At 36.2% G+C, this 20,180-nt stretch overlaps 1 protein-coding gene across 1 annotated transcript in view; it reads right to left on the bottom strand.

The window, feature by feature from the left end:
• Positions 1 to 20,180, bottom strand: part of VWC2L (von Willebrand factor C domain containing 2 like) — a 155,542-nt gene that overhangs the window by 113,071 nt on the left and 22,291 nt on the right. Inside the window, exon 3 of the mRNA XM_047773425.1 lies at positions 15,154 to 15,283. Coding sequence (XP_047629381.1) covers positions 15,154 to 15,283 — 130 coding nt within the window. The remainder of the gene's footprint in view (positions 1 to 15,153; positions 15,284 to 20,180) is intronic.

Genomic DNA, 20,180 nt, shown 5'->3' with positions numbered 1-20,180 from the left:
TTTAAAAATGCAACTAACTACAATAGCAGTAAAAACAAATAATTTGGAATAAAACTGAACAGAGACTTGACAAGCCCTGTATTTTGAAAACCACAAAATAGTACTGAGAGAAACTGAAGAATGAAATAAATAGATATATCATGTTCATGAATTGTAAGACTAAATGTACTTTTAAGACATCAGTTCATCTCAAATTGATATATTCATTCAATGTAATGACAATCAAAATAGACTGTTTTTGTAGAAACTGATAAACTGATAAAAAAATTCAGAAGCAAATGCAAAGGATCTAGAATAGCCATAACAACCTTAGCAAATGAGAATGGAGAGTACATAAATAGATGAAAATATATAAAGACTTAAAGAGACAACTGATTTTTAGCAAAGGTACAAATAAAATTTAGTGGAGAAAAAAAGTTGTTTTTAACAAATGGTATTAAAACAACTGGATAGCCATATTGGAAAAAAAAAACAAAAACTTCAGTCAGTTCCTTGAATCATAATCACAATGTAGCTTAAAATTAATCATGGTTCTAATATAAAATCTAAAACCAAAACATTTCTAGAAAAAATGGGAAAAACTATTTTTGACTCTGGGTTGGGCCAAGATTTCTTAACTATGACATTAAAAGTACATAAAAGAAAACAGTGATAAATTAGATTTCATCATGATTAAAAGCTTTTGCTTTTCAAATGAAAGGATGAAAAAACATGCCACAGACTTGAAGAAAATATTTGCAAGACATATATATAATAAAGAAGTTCTCTCTAGAACATAAAAAGAATTCTGCAAACTCAATAGTACAAAAACAACCCAATATTTTTTTTTAAATGGGCAAATGATTTGAACAGACGTTTCTCTAAAGAAGATATACAGATGGAAAATTAGCATATGAAAAGATGCTCAACACCAATAGTCATTAGGAAAATGCAATTTAACACCATAATAAAATAATAATACACTTGTATTAGAGGAGCTAAAATTAAATAGCACTGATGATCCCAAGCACTGCTGAAGATGTAGGAACTGGCACTTCCACACATTTTTAATGGAAATTTCAAATAATGCAGACACTTTGAAATAGTTCTGTATTAAAGAAAAACTAGTGAATTATACACCTACCGTATGATCTAGTATACTACATCCAGGTATTTTCACGATAGAAAATAAAGCATACATCCACTCAAAGACTTATGGGAAAATGTTTAAGACAGCTTTATTTGTAATAGTCAAAAACTGGAAACAACCCAATGTCCACTAACAAGTGAATGGATAATTTTTACTGTGGTATATCTATTTAATGGGGTAGCACTGAGCAATAAGGAAGGAATGAACTAGGATATATGCTATATGGATTAATTTCAAAATAGTCATGCTGAATGAAAGAATCCAGAAAAAAGAGAATACCTACTGAATAGTTACATTATGCCAAGTTCTAAGAAATGCAAATTTATGCATTATGACAAAGTAGAACAGAACATTGCCTGGGATGGGGTGGGACAGAGAAGGGCTAAAGGAAAGAATTACAAAAGAATATGAGGAAAGCTTGGGGAGTGATAAGTATGGGTTCAACCATGACTATACTTTTACTCCACTGGGGTTTACCATCCCTAGATCCTCTCCAAGTGGCCTTGCTTTGCCTCCAGGGCATTTTATGTCTAACCCTTCCTTTCCAGCCTTGTCTTACTTCTTATCCTGCTATAACACTATCTCAGATACCATTGGCTGATGGTTATTTCAGCTTATATTCCCCAACCACCCCCAACACACACACTTATTCTTTGTTTGAAAGACACTCTCGAAAGACACTCTCAAAAGACACCAGAGAAGTCCACGGTTCTCAAATTTTGAGCAGCAGAATTGCCTAGAAGTCTTGTTAAGACGCAGAATGCTGGGTCCCACTCCCAGAATTGCCGATTCAATAGATTTGAGGTAGATTCAGAAATCTGCATTTCTAACTGGCTCCCAGATAATGGTGATATTGCTGGCCCAGGGCTACTTTGAGAACTACTGGTTAAGCACTATTGCCTTTGAAGTTGGATAGAGCAGGGTTCAAATCCCAGAGGTATATGTGAGGGTAATTTGTATACTTTCCGTTTTCTTCCCTCCAATAAATGACAGCTAGTGTTACTCTTAGTAGTTTAGGTTAATTACCATTATTAGACGAGTCACTGAGGAAACATATGAAAAAGACAACTATTTTTCTCAATATGTGTATGTCTTTTCATTTCATCCTCCCAGCATTCATTGCTCCCTTGCTCATCCTAAGGCATGCATCTCAGGTATTCTCTCTCCCTCTGGTCCAGTACCTTCCTGCTGTCTCCTTGTCACCCTGGTTTTACTCTCCCCCACTACTTGGGTCTATTTGATGATCTAGTCATCTGATGAGCTCGAGAAAATCTATGTAACTTAATTGGTGTCATTAATACCTAGGTACCAGCTATTTTCTTCAGGCTTTTTAGTGACATTAATTATTAAAAACTTAAAAATAAAAGAAATTGTGAGTGTGGGAGTATGTATGAATGTGTATATGAGGACATGTACGTTGGCAGGCTAGAAGGGGCACTATTTTCCATGGGCTGAACAACTTTTGGTGCATCTCAGATGACATTGCATAGGGGGCTGATTACTTCACTCAGCTTAGGGACCTGACTGTTGCATTTGCTGGGAGTTAAAGCAGAATCCAATTAAGTTTTCTGCCGTCAACCTGCAGGAATTCTGGCTTGAGAGCCTCCTGTGCCCTCCTCTACACTGCAGCTTTCCTCCTCTGCAGCTTCTTCTTGTCTTCTATCTCCATCCTTAAAGAGCTCATCAAATGACATCAAAACAGGTAGGACAAAGCAGACACAGAATCCCACATCTTAAACACATGACATCAGCTCTTACCCCCGTTTAAAGTCCCCATACAGAAAGTTGGAGCGAGGCAGGCTTTTAAGATTTGGATACAAAGCTGTCAACCGTTTTGTTCTTTAATGACATTGGCATCTGAGTTTCGCCTTCCAGAAGGCAGATTGTGTTGCTTTATGGACTTTTCTGCAGAATGTATAAAAATGATGGGCGAACGGAAGAGAGGACTCAGGGTTGGCTGGTTATCTACCATGACAAGCAGCAGCATTTATGGCTGCTCTGTGTCATCACCTTGTACAAATGAAGCTCGTGTAAGCAAAATAAGAATGCGTGCAGGAACTTCCCATTTCTCTTTCTCAATTGAGGGGCATCCAACCATAAATATGTTTCAAAAGAGGTTTGACATTTGTGATAGATTGATTTGAAGCAGCTCAGAGCTACATTTAAATATCAGAGGTCTTACTCTGAGGGCTTCCTGCCTCAGCCACAGCAATCCTAGGAGAGTTTCCCAATCACTATTTGCCGGAAAAGATACTGGTTAACTAGTTTCCTTGGTCCCTGTTTGGGGCCATACTTCTGATTTCTTTTTCAGTTGGACAGTTTGATTTCTTTACTTAAAAATTCTCCCCTACAATCAGTTCTTCTTCGGCCCTGATATATGGTCTCATTTTCTAAATATTTTTCATATCTTCACATTAAGTTCAGTTGATTATACCAAATACTGACTAATTACATATTCAGCCAATGCTCATGACTTCCTTAAAAAGTCCAATCCCTACTATCAGATAAAACATATCATTATAGATAATACTGACTAAAGTATTACTTTAATTTTGCGCTAAGGTTACACACATCCATTTCTTAAGAAACAGAAGCTTTAGGTGTCCATAGCAAGGCTATGAAGCAATAACACATCAAGCTGGACTCAGTTTTCCCTGGCACCCAGCCTGTCTCTAAGAGATTACTCTGATACACCTCCCATCAATAGATGTACCACTAATCCTAGTGGCAAACCAAAGAAAACAATTAGGAAAAAAATCTGCTAAGGACCTTCCTTCCCATGACACAATGCCTCCTAAACTCTCCATTTGAAAGCTCTTCTCTATGACACAGAAGGCTGATGTTTTATAAAAAAAAAGAAGTTAAAATAACTCAAAGAATCAATTTTCTTATTTAATATTAGCTCTTCCAAAAGCACAATATGGCTATTCATTCATCCACTTATTCACAAACATATATTTGCATCTAGCAATTTGTTTTAGAGAGTGGAAGCACAAAATCTTTTCCTATGCGTTCCCGTCGTGGTGCAGCGGAAACGAATCTGACTAGGAACCATGATGTTTCAGGTTCGATCCCTGGCCTCACTCATTGAGTCAAGGATCTGGCATTGCCATGAGCTGTGGTGTAGGTAGCAGACATGGCTTGGATCCCACATTGCTTAGCTGTAGTGTAGACCGGCAGCTGTAGCTATGATTCGACCCCTAGCCTGGGAACCTCCATATGCTGTGGGTGAAAGCAAAAGCAAAAAAAAATCTTTGCCTGAAGAGATGTTATACTCCTGTGAGTAGGGGAGACAAGCAATTAAAAAGGCATAATGTATGCTATTCAGGTGCCCGTAGGTGTGATGCAGTATGACAAAGCAAGGGATGGGACTGGAAAGTGGGGGTATGGGATGTTCCTTGGGAGTTCCCTTCGTGGCTCAGCAGTTAATGAACCTGACTAGGATCCATGAGGAAGCAGTTATATAACTCATAGAACCATGGGGAGATCAGAGTCCTAGTGGTCCTGGGCTCCTGGTGGGATCTGAGAAACAGGAAAAATTGGTCCTAAATGTCTGAAGCCAGGCCGTGAGGGTGAGGCCATGATGGCTGGCTGGGGAGGTGTTGGGATCTTTTCAGGAATACTCAAAGTTCTGGGTGCCTTCTTTACCAGTGACATGAGATGTAGAGACCCAAGAGGGTTGGTCTTATCTGTAAGAAAGGGAATCTGGGAATCTGTTTCTCTGAGATGAGTCTGTTAGACACTCTTGCTCCAGACTGCTGAAACTTTTGAGGAAGATAGAGTTATACCTTCCTTGAGGGCTTTCAGGCTCATCTTGCCCAGTGCCTTTGAAGACATTCAAATTCAAGGCAGGTCAAGGAACAATTTTTTTTTTTTTTTTTTGGTTTTTAAGGTTGCACTCATGGCATGTGGAAGTTCCCAGGCTTGGGGTCGAAGGGGAGCTAGAGCTGCCATCAACAGCCACAGCCACAGCCACGGCCACAGCCATTCGGGGTCTGAGCCATGTCTGCAATCTACACCATAGCTCACCAGATGCCTAACCCTTGGAGCGAGACCAGGGATCAAACCTGCTTCTTCATGGATCCTAGTCAGGTCCATTAACTGCTGAGCCATGAAGAGAACTCCCAAGGAATACTACTTACATAGCAACTCTGTTTTATTTTTGTCTGGCTGTACAAGTTTTATACTAAATAATGATGGGGAAAGGTGGTGGGGTGGTTGGACACAGCTGGCTCTGGGCTTCCTCCTTTCTGAAAAGCCTGAGCATCTGTACGGCAAAGTTGACGTGAGTTGAAGGAGTAAATCCAACTTGCTAATGTGCGTACCTCAGAAGGGAGGTTTGGATAAAGAGAAACTGTTCCTTCGTCATGCTTTCATTATCACCAGTGACCCACTGGTCTCTGGGTACCTCTGAGCGCTATGTGGCTGTCTGGGCTGTGAGAAGAGGCATTTGGGGGTCATGATGGACTGGTGGCTCCATGCCCCTGATATAACAGTTGTGAGGCTCCCTCAGTGAGGGTCTCCTGTGACCAGTAACTCAAGCCTTGACACAAGATTATTTTTAGGAGTTCCTGGAAACTTGGCAAGACTGAATTCCTTAGCTTCCCAGTTAGACCCCACCTTAGTTACTCCAGGAATCAAAACCAACTTCGCAGGTACCTGTTAGTGATCCCAGTAACCCTTTTCCTAGCACCCACAGTTCCAAGGTGTTTTATTAGAAATTATTATTTACAATCCTAGAAGTCAGCACTATTCTATAAAAACTTAATTGAAGAGAGGCTCAAGAACAAAAGAGAAGGTGGGGTTAAGAATAGAAATGCATGGTCACTTCTGGGAGATACATGCAACATTCGGTCCTGCTACTATTTTTGAGCCAGATTACCTTTAAGTTTTTATGAATGTGTAAAAACAAGACATTTGGTACATGTGTGTTCAGTACCTTCCTCTGGTCTCTCGTGCACCCTGTGGGGGGAGGAGGTGGTGGTGATGGATGGGGAATACCACTTGGCCCTTGAAAAAGTGAGTGATAATTGCTAATATGTCTGTTCTCAAGTGTGTGCTTTGCAAGAGGCCTGGATCCAACCTTCCAAATGATTATGTAGCGACAAAATAGTCCCTAAGAATTTTGCATATACTGAAGAGAAAACACAGAGAGACATTGTCATTTTTGCATGCGTTGGCCTTCGTTCCTTCATTTTCTGAAGGGCCAGGTAGCCCTGATAATTAAAGAAGAGATGTGATAAGGAGGAAATGAATGCAGCATTAATTTTCTTTGCGTCAACGCTGTGATATACTCTTTTTGAAATCTAATTTGCTGATGAATAAAGAGGGAATCCTGTTGGTTTAAGACAACCTAAATGTAAATATTTCCTTTTGTATTTTGGGTGAAGTTTTATGAAAGCAATAGGAAATTATTATTTGTGGCTCATTAAAATAGCTGTTTTGTTTTGACATCTACTTTATACAAATATGATAATTCTGACCTTCAGTTATGGAGTCAATGAAATACAGACTTTGAAACTGCCCTTCATAGGATATGCTTTCATCATAAACTATTTCAGGGGCTCTGTAGCCAATGGATTTGTGCAAGCATCAGAAAATTTTTCATCTTCAGTGTGTTTGTTTAATGTCTGTGTTTCATGTTACTAATTGTCTACTAAGAGGAAGAGAGAAAATATCACATTAAGGTGAAAGACTTGCATCCAATTTTCAAACTTTAAAAGGCTGATTTTGCAAAAATAGCTTCCTGAAAATGTAAATGGCTATACTTAAATGAATAATAGGTACATAAAATGGGCAATGAGGTTTTCCAAAGGTTTTACAAAGAATCTCATCATTAAAGGAGTTGAAAGTCAGGTAGTAGAATTATTAGTTGGTTAATTAAGGTATGGAGAATGAATCATAACAAGAAATCATAATGTAATTTCTAATAAATGGCATGTCTGACTATTTAATTATTAAATCATAACAAGAGAATTTTTTACATGATCTTTTTAAAGACTTTGTCTATTTTCTCTTTTAAATAGTAATTTTAAATCATGGAGATAATACATGTTTGCTATAGGAAATCTAGAAAATTGGGCTAATAAAAAGAAGAAAGTAAAACTCTGGAGTTCCCATTGTGGAGCAGCAGAAACGAATCCACCTAGGAACAATGAGGTTGTGGGTTTGATCCCTGGCCTCGATCACGGCATTGCGGTGAGCTGTGGTGTAGGTTACAGATGCTTGGATCCCACATTGCTGTGGCTGTGGCATAAGCCGGCAGCTGTAGCTCTGATTCGACCCCTAGCCTGGGAACCTCCATATGTCGTGGGTGTGGCCCTAAAAAGCAAAAAAAAAAAAAAAAAAAAAAGCAAAAAAAATCATTCATTGGTCTACTGTTCAAGTATTTTCTTCTAGTCTTTTTCTACAATGTAATATTTTTTCTTTCTTTTTCTTTTTTTTTGTCTTTTTGCCATTTCTTGGGCCGCTCCCACGGCATGTGGAGGTTCCCAGGCTAGGGGTCTAATCGGAGCTGTAGCTGCCAGCCTACGCCAGAGCCACAGCAACGCGGGATCCGAGCCTCGTCTGCAACCTACACCACAGCTCAGGGCAACGCCAGATCGTTAACCCACTGAGCAAGGGCAGGGATCGAACCTGCAACCTCACGGTTCCTAGTCAGATTCGTTAACCACTGCACCACGACGGGAACTCCTATTTTTTCTTTTTAACAAAAATACAAAACAATATAATGCCTTCTGGCCCACTAGTTTAAGAATATATTCTGAACATATATTTTTTTAGTGGAGGATGTCCTTAATTTTTTTCCTATGATATCATGTATAACCATTTTTTAGTAGTCAGTCCATGTAGATATACTACGTTGTTTTCAACAACCTCCTTATTGTTGAATATTTACGTTTTCCAAGTTTTTGCTACTGTGAACAACTCTGTAATAAATATTTCTCCTTATACATCTTTATGTTCTTATCTGACTATTTGGTTTTGATCAATTTCTAGAAGCCACATGGCTGGATCAAAGGTCTGCACACTTTCATTGCCCTTCAGAGAGGGTATCTGTTGCAGCAGTGCATCATGCAGTCCAGAGAGGCTCTCCTGTAGCAGTGCATGGATCTCCCATAGTAATGCCTGTTGCATTTTACCTATCCAAATTAATTTGTGAAGAAATTTAAGGATAAAATTATGCTATCTAATTTGTATTTTAATGTTCCCTTTATAAATTCTTTATTTGTATTTATGTTGTATTTAAGACCATTCCTACTCTAAGAGTAAGTTAATGTTCACATTATTTAAAAAATATCCTTATGGTCTTGTTTTTTTAGAGTTAGATCTTTAATCCAACTGAAAGTTATTTTTATATAATGGGTAAGACAGGAATGTAATTTCATTTTTGTAAAAAATGATAAACATGTATAACATATTTTTAGAATAATACATTCTTTTGTCAGATACTTGGATGTCACCTTAATTGTATGCTAAATGGTAATACAAATGTGGATGACTTTCCGATTTCTATTCTATTTATTTATTTTTGTTCTGCTATGACAGTGTTTAAAATTTGTATATCTTTATATATTATTTTAATATGTCTGTTAGACTGAATTTTCCAATCTTCCCAAGTGCATTCTTTTCCATGTACTTAAAATTTCCAACTTTTGCCAACTTAACAAAAGAAAATTATATTACATGGAAAATTTGATAGATTTCCATTTATCATTAAAGAAATAACTAACAAATTTCAGTTTTCACATTTAGAAATCAGTTATGGCTCATTTTTTTAAAATAGTTCTTAGTAAAGTTTTGTGATTTTTTAAAACTATCTCAAACAAGCTCCCTCTTTCTCTCTCTCTACATATATATATGTATAATCATGTATATACATATATATGTATTCTCCACACATTAATATTTATTTTAATGTTTTTAAATAACCTATTATCAGTTGATTCTAAGTAGATTTCTATTATTTTCACAATTTAGAGTCATTTGAAATTAAAATTTAAAATGTATTATTTGAGATAAAAAATGAGGTAAATGGAAGCTAAATAAATTATAAATCAATAAAAATATTATATTGAGTAAAGTAAGAAATTAACTCTTTTTTGATTGTTAACTAATAGCATACTAAAAATATATAGTTATTTTTACAAATTTTCTGATTATTATTTGTCAGAAAACCTGAAGTACAACATCAAAAATGAGCAACATCATTTGTCATTACACATCTGTAAATAGAAGTGAGATTGCTGAAGTAAAAGATACATGCACTTTAATTTTGACATACATTGTCGAATTTCCTTCCATCGGGGTTGTAACAATTCATACATCCACCAGCAATGAAAGATTGTCTGTTTTACCACATATCAGCAACAAAGTGACATTAAATTATAGAATATTTGGCCAATCTGCAAGTAAAAACTGGTATTAAATTTTTGTTTGAATTTTCCTTTTGAGCAATTTTTGTATGCTTTAGGAACTTTGTATCATTTTTTTGTGGAATGAATTTTGAAGTTCTTTGCCCATATTTAAGATTGAGTTGTTGATCTTTTTCTTCATCAATTTCATATTTTTATATGAGAGAGATTAACCTTTTGAAATATAAGATTATTTTTCCCTCTTCATTTTTTATTTGTTTTCAGTAGTGTTTTGTTTTGTTTGCTGTGTGGAGATTCTATTGCTTGTTTGTTTTAAAATCTAGCCACTTTAAGATTGTGAATCAAATGTCCAGGTTTTCTTCTTGTACTGTTTGGGAAAATATTTCATATTTAAATCTTCGTTGAATTGAAAGTTTTCCTGATTTATGAAATAAGGTAGGAATTTAAAATTATTTTTTCAGACAACTATTCAGCTGTCTGAATACCATTTCTTCTACAAATTAATTTTCCTCCATTTATTTTAAATGCTACTTTATCTGTCATATACCAGTGTTTATATTTTTTTTAGGTCTCTTTGTGAAGTTTCTTATATTCAATTAATATCTCTGTATCATGTATCAGTGCTACAATTTTATTTTAATAATATGTACATATGTACATATACATAGAGATCGATCCGAACTCTCATTTTGTAGTCTGCTGTCTTATTATATTTTCTTTGTAGCAGTTGTTAGTCTTTTTCTTGGGTTTTTCAAGTATACACTCATATCCAAATAGTAGTAATTTTATCTCCAAATTTTTCTCCTCTGAATTATTTTTCTAATTACATTAGTTCATATCTACTGTCTATCCGAAATTTTGAGTAATGGGGAACATCTCTATCTTGTTTCTGATTATTACATTTTCTCCCACCTTTATGCTCTTAAAATGCAGTGAACCTTTAATGCTTGAAGGTGGGACAAAGTATAAGTACAACTTCAAATCACCTGATAATTTTGATAGAATCTTCTTAAAAGTTGTCCCAACATTTTCTCAACTCATAGTATCTTTGCTGATTTGAGGTATCATTAATCTCTAATTATTATAAATACAGTATTGATATCTCATTGTTTCAATTTCTATTTCCCTGATCTCTGGTAAGGTTAAGTGTATTTTCATATATTTCTTTGATATTTGGTTTTCTTCTGTGAACTTGATTTATACACCCTTTGCCCATTTCCTCCTCTGTGGAATTGTTTTTCTCTCTCTAATTTATTGCAAGGTGTTCTGTGTACATTAGAGATATTAACAAACACATAGCACCTCTGTACCCAAGCACCTTTACAAGGTGTTGGATGGCTCTCTTATTTGTGTACTGGCCATCCACTTTGCTGTCTTCTTTTCTATTTGCCTTTGGCTTCCTTCCTTGTTTGTATCACTATTAAACTGGAAGAGAGTAAGGGATATGGAATTAAATATTTAAATAGGGCTTATGACAACCTCAGTTTAGTTGAAAAGGATATGATAACGTCTCACTTACTGTGTATGGAAGATTTTGTGGGTGTTTCCTGTCTATTCTAATTTTTCATGATGTGACTTTTTCTTCTGAACCATAGATAATGACTGACTATATATCCCAATGAAAACATAGAACTCATTGACATTCTGGCTGGTGAAATGTAAAAATGCAGTTAGTCATGTGGATGATCTAATGATCAAATACTTCACTAGTCAAATGAATGGTCATTTACCAACTATTTTGAAATATTTACATAACTCTTCAAAATATAGATGTTTTAAGTACATGCTGTGCTAATCTATTTTTCATATTATAAAAAGAAATAACTGTAAACAATATTAATTATTTCCTATGGAAAGGTCTGAAGCTGAAAGGACACAGTAACACAATCTTGGAGGAAGAAAAACAGTCTAGAAAGATTATATCTTTCAAGAAGGTATTTGGAGTGCTAGCTCTTGAAGATGTATAGAGAAGGGGGAAGGAAATGCTTAATAATATTTTTAAAAACAATAAATTCTAAATTCTTATGTCAGTCACTGTAATCCTCCCCAAATAAAAAGTTACTTTCCTCTTTCTCCTGTTTTGTGTATGACCAGCCATTCTTAGCTTTCCTTAAGACTAAATTGATGGTATTTTCTTGGTGCTAAAATAATTTTAATAAGAATGGAGTATATTTTATGACTTGCCTATATTTATTGATAACCACTGGCTGCTTGAGGTAACCACTGAGACCAAGAAATTAAAAATTCTCTGTCTCTTTTTACATTATTAGAGAAAAATTTTATATGTCTTTATATTTATTCTTACTGATTATATTATGGAGCTTAAAGAGACTGCTATTGTTTATCTAGGGATCAGAATACCTTGTACTTTATCATATTTAAAAAAATACTTATTTCTAGAAGCAATTGCTACCTTTTAATTAGTAAATTACTGTTTTCTGGGATAACTTCATATATCTACCTATATATCTTTGTACTTTTTTTTTTCTTCCTCTTACTCTGAGAACAAAGATTTTGGTATTAACTGAATACTGTTTGTTGCAGATTCTATTGCTTTAAACTTTCATTTTATATCTTTAATGTCACTTGCTCTTGGCAAGCTATAATTCAAGGAGGTGGGAAAGTCAATCTTAGTATGCAGAAAGAAAGTATTAGACAGGATAGTCAGCATTTATGCAAACTGAAATTTTTCAACATTCATGAAGATTTAAGAAAATGTGCAACATGTTATAGGACTGTTTATACCATAAGATCTATTGCCTCTACCTTGCCTCTATTTCTTAATCTAAGAAAATAGTTTTTTTGATTTATACTATACCGGGCAAATGAATTGTCCTATAGACTAAGATAGTCTTATGTGTTGGAAATTGAAGAAAGTTTCCTAGTTATGTTGTCATAATAAATATCTATTGCCCCCTGGCTCTTCCACACATGGGTCATCTGTTTCTGTTTTCTAGACTGAGAATGAGGGCAAGCAAGACTTGGGGCTCAGTCTGTTGTCTCAGTAAAAATACTGGTACCACTGGTGGCCATGAGGCTTCTCTGGCAGTTTTCAATATACGCTTCTTTGACAAGGATTACCCTTTACTTTGGGGGCACAAGTGACTAACTAGTAGCATTTAATAATAAAAAAATGATAACATGTCATGATATTATATAGTAAAATCAGAATTAGTCATCTGATTCCAATTCAGGTTCATTCCCCTTAGTTGAAAAAAGGAAAGAATGTGTTTAGAAATGGCATAAGGGAACAGAAGTGGTTATTTTGTTACGCTTCATGAACAAAAAGCTAGAATACTTAACTAACAGATGTTGTCTCTCAACATGTTTTTCAGGAATATTGATGAGTTGCTAATTAATTAACTAATGAAACAGTTAAAGTCCATTCACTGTTTTTGTACAAAGAGAGTTTCATTGGAGGGTGAATGTCCACTCTGGCATGTGAGAGAGAGAAAGAGGGTAGTCTTGGGTGACATCAGATTAAGTGTAACTAGTTTGTAGTGGCCAATTAAATGTTTGACGTAGACATCAACACTGGATCTATTATAGGTTTAGGTGGGGAGTACTTACGCTGATGTGGCAGATGCATGTCTAAAACCTGTACCTTAACTATACAGTCTAGTATGCTTTAATTCTCTAAATATACTGAGTATGTCCAGAAAAGAGTTTTTAACTCTAAGCATAGTTTTGTTTACCCTAAATGTGAAACATGGCCAACCAAGGCCATCCAAGGAAGAGAGGATCCTCAAGGACCTGTTTAGACAGTTGCTTCTAGGAAAAAAAACAGCCTCTAGTCAAAGACTTGTCAATCCCATTTTTAAAGATTGATTAGGTAGCTGATTTTTCCCTCCTTCTGTCCTTGGAGAAAATGAAAAATAACAGGTGCTCTTCCACTTTAGACTAACCATTCATATACTTTATGACAGTTAGGTCTCCCTGGAGCCTTCTTTTCTCCAGGACAAATTATGCAAACTCCTTCAGTCTGTCCTCACAGGTCCTATTTCTCAACCATTAAATCATCCTAGTCTTCTTCCTTGTATCTTTTCCAGTTTCTTCAATATTTTTTAAGAAATATAAAGTCTCAAATATGGTATCTCTGCATATATTAGATTGGTTTGAACTACAGGAGGATATTTATCTCCATCTTCTAAGTCAGAGAGATGGTCACTTTGACACAGGTCAGTTGGATGAGAGGAATAAGAAGAAAACAAGAAGCCAGGTGTGCCATTTAGAATTTGACTCAGTGGATTTATATGATCAGAAATTATAAAAAAAAATATTATTATAATAAAAATTATTATTATAATAAAAATATTATAAGGGTTCTTTATAAGTCATTTGAGAAGATACCAAAACACTACAGTTATTAAAAAAAAAAACAGAACAGCTTTTGTTTCTTCTTTGGCAAAATTACCTGATCCTTTTTTTTAAACTAATTATAATCATGCAAAGGAAAAGATTAGTAGGTGAGCTCACATAATGACAATTTCGGGAAAAAATGTGTAATAGAGGAAGATGAGTACTGCTAATTCAAGGTAGGGCATAGGGATTTGGCGTTAGAGTGACCTCAGCCTAATTAAGAGCTAGAACTACTTTTTCGTGCAGGTATTAAGGCCAAGAGGTTCATTTGTGGAAAGTTACATAGTGAAGCTTTACTTTTTGGTGGTATATGACCAGTAGCAAGAGTGTGATGTTGATTTTGCCCATATGCTGTCCCAGTTTTATGGGATTGCATTGTCTTCTCTGCAGCATCACCTTGACTTTGGGTGATTAGCACACCATAGTCATTACAACCTGTCCATTTACTGAGGGCCAAAAGGAACCTGTATACTTGTAAACCAGTTCCCTTCTATAGCAATTACTATGAGAACAAGTTGCCTTTGTAATAAAAACCTAGAATAAGAGCCTTACAGTTTTTAGTTTTCCCTACTTCAACTTCAGTGAATGAACAATTGAATTTTGTAATTCCTTGATAACTTTAAACCTATAGTCTTACCTATACCCAAAACAAAACACCTGGCATTTATCCTACTCTTGGTTCTGAATTATGTGCAATGAACTGCTTCATAGCCTTCACAAGAGAGAAGTTCAGTCGCTACAAAGAGATGGTACTATGTTCTTGCCAAAATTCTCCTTATGAATCAACAATAAATAATAAGGATCACAACAAAGTCAGCTTATAAGAGCTTTAATTTCCCAGATAGGCATTCCCGTCGTGGCTCAGCAGTAACAAACCCAACCAGTATCAATGAGGATGCAGGTTCAATCCCTGGCCTCACTCAGTCTGTTAAGGATCCGACATTGCTGAGAGCTATGGTGTAGGTCACAGACGTGTCTCAGATCCATCGTTGCTGTGGCTGTGGTGTAGGCTGGCAGCTACAGATCTGAATCGACCCCTAGCCTGGGTACTTCCATATGCCATGGGTGCAGCCATAAAAAGAAAAAAAAATCCCCAGATGGAAAGTTTCATGATTCATCTATTGCTGACTTATTTTCACTTTAGGGAGGGATAAAAATATAAATCAGCTATGTCCATATTGAAAAACCACAGGCAGATCTTAGAGGGCCTTTGCATTGAATGGTGTGGAGTGGTTGAAATATCTGTATTTTGCACTAACCCCTCTGAAAGCTAATGCAGTATGGTCTTACCATTTTTGCAGACAGGACAACATTGTTCTGGTTCATAGACTGGGTTGACACATTCAGGAACTGCGCAGTCTGCTACAACACAGTGAACTTCATTGCTGGGCTCACAGCGACACCATTCACATGGAGAGGGCTAGGAACAAATCTAAAATTAGCCCCTTTTCTCCTATAACTTAATGCTTGCACATTCATATGCTGTCAGAAGACAAAACATCAGTGTTTATATTGGCTTTACTGTATTAACTCCATTTACCATGTGTATGATTATTCTTTCCCCATGGAAGTCAACCTGGACATCCAAGCCAAGGTGAGTTGCCATGGGCAGCCCAGGTTGCTGTGTGCAACTGGAGCACTCAGGTATGACTCTTCCTATGTCTTATCTTTCTACTTTCCAAAGAAATTTTTGGACAACTAACATGTCACTTCCTGGTTTGGTTTCCAGATACACTCGTTGCTCTGCCTTCCTCTGGTAATAAGAATGATACTAGAACATGTGAAATAATTTTGTGCCATTTTTCATTTTTCTTCCTAAGAAAGAAAAGGATTACTGAGAAGAAAATGGTAAATGGACATTCTTGTCTTTTTTCAAGCCAACCTAGACTCTAAAGGCCTTTTTTTTTTTTTTTTTTTCAATGTGAATTTTAGAGGAGATTGCATTTTGGATCCAAACATCCTGATACTGCTTCTTGAAAGAATTAGTGAATATTTTCATCTTTCCTGCTTGCTTTTATGAATGAACTAAAAATTGATCGACTTAAAAAGCTACTATTTGAGAGTCAGAGACTCAAAAATGAACAATGACTAGAGAAAAAAATTTAAAAAGTAGAAGATGATTTTTGTCTCCAAAGTACTTACCGATCAAGAATGAGTTTGGGGTTTTATGTTTCCTTTCTAGAAAGTTCCTACAGCACAAATAATGTAAAGCTGTGGCCACTCTGTGCCTTTCTTATACTTTACAATTTCCAGCTCTCCCTTCTCATAAAACAGAGGTTTAGAATTCTGGAATAAGAAACTTGGAGGTCTCAGAAACAATACAAGTCTATACTTCTCAAAACAAGCCATTTATTCCTAGAAAATTCTGCCTTGAATTCCTGTCACGGTGCCAAAGTTTCTCACTTCCAAACTGTGTTAATTAAAGCCCTCAGCCTTTGTCTCAGTAACTACTGTCCATACATAATGCCTTCCAGCTCTCGTGTCTTCATGACCTGACAACTTGGGTAGTATCAATGCTCCTGGACTCAGGTAGTCTATGAGAGTGGAACCCTTTCAACTAAGTTTTTTAAAGTTAAATTTATCTTTGTTTTCTGCTTAAAGAATGATGGTCTTATTTTCAATTAACTATTTTACTTTCAAATTTAGTAGGAACAATATATTTAGCCATAGAATTTGTGGAATAAATATTGCTGTTTCTTAGCATGGTCGATAAGTTTATTGAAGGGTACAGTTAAGCTCTTTACCATGTGGTGAATTGTGTCAAGTATTCCAGAAAAATCTATTGGATCATTCCTAAGGGCTAGAGTTTTCCAGATGTTCCTCTAGTGAATAATCTTAGTAAATTAAGGAAAATATTTGTTACCACAACCCATTGTTTAATAAAAGGAATTTTGAGTGGGGAAACAGTGTAAAAGACAGAAATTCATGCTGCTATATACTGCTTCTTATTTTGCAAGTCCCATTGTGATAGCTTAAATCCCCAAGCAAAATCATCAGAAAGTGTCTCTTTTCTTGATTACTTGCAAAGAAGTATTTTGGCACAGCCTTCTGAATTACAGCCAGGACTTGTCTGCATTTATTACTAATATGAGAGACAAAAGGAGCTGCTAATATCATTGTTTCCACACCCTGCCTTTCCATTGCCATGGTTGTTCTTGCTGGATCCTTTCTTGATGAAGGATGGGCTGATCTGTGAAAATCTAGAGGACCGATTCTGTATTAGTAATCCCAAAGAGCCTCCAAATTTTTCAATGCAAAGTGTTGACCTCAAAGCAACTGTGGTCTTTGATAAAGATTTTTGGCTGATTAGATTCCCAACACAGATTGAGGAAGAATACTGCTCGGATTCAAATGGTGTTTGCTAAGTAATTTACCTATATCAAGTTACTTATTTTTTTAATAACCCTATGAAGGATGATTTGTCATCATCTCATCTCACAGATAAGGAAAGAGACTGAGAGAGGTTCAGTTGTCTTCTCAGGTCCTGTAGGTGGTAGGGGAGGGGCAGGATTTGAATATATGCAGCCTAACTGCTACACCGTACTGCCATGGATAGCAAGAATGGCTATTCTGTGCCCACAAGGATGGCTATTCTGTGCATCTGAGTAGTTTATTGTCCAATGCTTTGTACATTTCTCCAGGCAGACTGGATCCACAGGAATAACCATTAGCAACTGAATAATTGATTTATAGAGGACATATCCACTAACCACCCTCATTAGGTTTCATTTCACTAATGAGGGTGGTTAGTGGATAGATTATTAGGAGCTGTAGAGCTTCTTAAACTTCTGCAAATCTGAGTTCATAGAAAATTGTAATAGGATTAATTACATGTTGCCACAAGGCTCATGTTCTTGGGAACCTTGGCATCTTCAAGCCTTGGAACCTGGTAGCTACACTCATGGTAGCTATCTGGGAAAAGCAGTAACAGATAATGGTTCAGCAAAGGCCCCCCCCACCCCACCCCAGGCCCAGGCATCTGCTTGAAGTCAGTGGAGACTGGGTGATTGTACATTGGAGTCCTGAGAAATACTCTGACAAAGAGCAAAGACTACAAGGCTTAGTGATAAAAGGGTGCACAATTTTTTAAAAAGGATTTTGAATAATGAGAAACAAATTAGAAAAAGAAAAGTATCAATCTAGCCATGGTAGCTTCTAATCAATTTCTTCTCTGATGTTGGCTTTTTTCTTATATTTATAGTATTCTGTCCCTTCCTGGCCCAGACTCTTGTCAGAAATATTATTTCTTTTGTTTTTATTCATTTTTTTCAAATAATTCCTCTGTTAAAGTCTATTTCTTCTCAAGACTCCATGTGCCCATCTCCACACCCTCCAAACACCTTATCAAATGTAACCTACTGAACTTATACTAAAGTCTCCTCTGTCCTTTCCAGCCTTGCCAAGCCTCTTCCCTCTCGTAAGCTCACCAGTTCCAGTTCCGACACTGTTATTGTTTTCTTTCCTCACTTGACTCCTTCCACCCTCCCCTGCTTTCCATTGTGTTTCTAAAAAGGCATTGTTTATACAGCCAGATGTTCCTAGGAGTGAGCAGTGTGCTACTTTGACGTAACTTCAGACTGTAAAAACCCTTCCCACCTTACAGAGTAAAACTCTGAAAGGTTTGGTGCTTTCAATAAATCTTTACATCTTAAGCACTGAACTGGTTACAAATTTCCTTTTATCAGGCTCTTCAATGTGAAAACTATAGATTAAATCTGAAAATGTCCCCATAAAACCAAAGATTAAACAATAAAGCTATCTTTAGAGAGGAACAGAGAACACTGGAACAAGTACTTGGGAAAAATTATTCTTGCTAGCTTTTTTTTAGAAGAACATGTACATGGCTTTTGTCAGTTAGAGATTTGGTCTGTAAGATGATTAAATGACACCACCCTGGAATTTTATACAAGTAAAATCATTTTCTAAGAAGCCTCACAGAGCATTTTATTTCAAGGAAAACTTCGAGAAGTAAGGTAGCATTCACTATACGTACCTTCACATAAATTTTAATTGAAATTAGGATTAGAGGTCAAATTTGTTAATATATGTATTAGGTGATCTGAATATTATACGTCTGTTAGCAATCTGTTTACCTCCAGCGTAGTGTTTTTTGAATATCTAATGTGGGACTCTGTTTAAGCAGAACCCATATATTTCATCTGATAATTCCCACTGTCACTGAATATATTTGCATGGCAAATCCAAATGCTGTCCCAATTATCTCTAAAGTACAAAGGGGTTACCTACTAGATAGATATTTAGTTTATAATAGAGTCAACAGGGGATCTTTCTTAAATATTGGCTTAGGTGAGAAATCTTCCTCCTTGGTGTTGGAATGGAAACATGGTGATATGCATCATTTAAACAATGCTTAAATTCTGAAGACCTTGAAGCTGAAATCCCAATGTCACTGTCTGTGATTTTTGAAAATTCTTAGAGCATTGGAATTCCAGAATCCTGGAAACGAAAGAATGCTCCATGATTTTTTAAAACATGGAAAGTTGCCTGAGAACTAGTAGCTTAGATTACTGGAGTGACTGAATAACTCCAGAAAACATTGTCAAATATGTTCTTTGTGAGAATTCGGAAGGTAATGTGGTCATCACTAAAGGTCAATACAGGCTTATTAGAACACATTATTGGAGGGAGTTCCATTGTGGCGCAGTGGAAATGAGTCTGACTAGTATCCAAGAGGATGCGTGTTCAATTCTTGGCATCACTCAGTGGGTCAGGGATCCAGAGTTTCTGTGAGCTGTGGTATAGATCGCAGATGTGGCTTGGATCCCATGTTGCTACAGGCCGTGATGTAGGCCTGTAGCCGTAGCTCTGATTGGACCCCTAGCTTGGGAACTTCCATATGCCATGGATGTGGCCCTAAAAAGCAGAAAAAACAACAACTAAAACATGTTATTGGAGAGTGGTTGCAAAGAGGTTTCCAGATGTTCATAGACAAATGCACACTTTGTATTTTGAATACAATGAGACTTATTTATCAATATCTAAGGAAAGGCTGGATGTTTGGGCCACACAGCATTACCTCGTGGCATTATTCTTAGTGTGGTGGCTGTTACTGGCATTGTATATAGTATGCCCAGGAGGAAATGGTTATAGTCTCTAAGATTTCATTATATAAATTCACATGTCAAAGTGACAATGGACACGGCATTGTTCAGTTTACTATTTTAATTTGATATGGTGTAAGATAACAATATTCTTACAAGTTGAAGAACAGTCAATTAGGCAGAATTGAAAAAATACTTTGTTGGTTTTATTTGGGTGGCTGTAGTTTCCTGGTGAAAAGCAAGTGCTCTATAGCT

Source organism: Phacochoerus africanus, chromosome 3 (genome assembly GCF_016906955.1).
Source record: "Phacochoerus africanus isolate WHEZ1 chromosome 3, ROS_Pafr_v1, whole genome shotgun sequence".
NCBI classification, from domain to species: domain Eukaryota; kingdom Metazoa; phylum Chordata; class Mammalia; order Artiodactyla; family Suidae; genus Phacochoerus; species Phacochoerus africanus.
The sequence above is the reverse complement of the archived record's forward strand: the minus strand, read 5'-3'. Positions and strand labels throughout refer to the sequence as shown.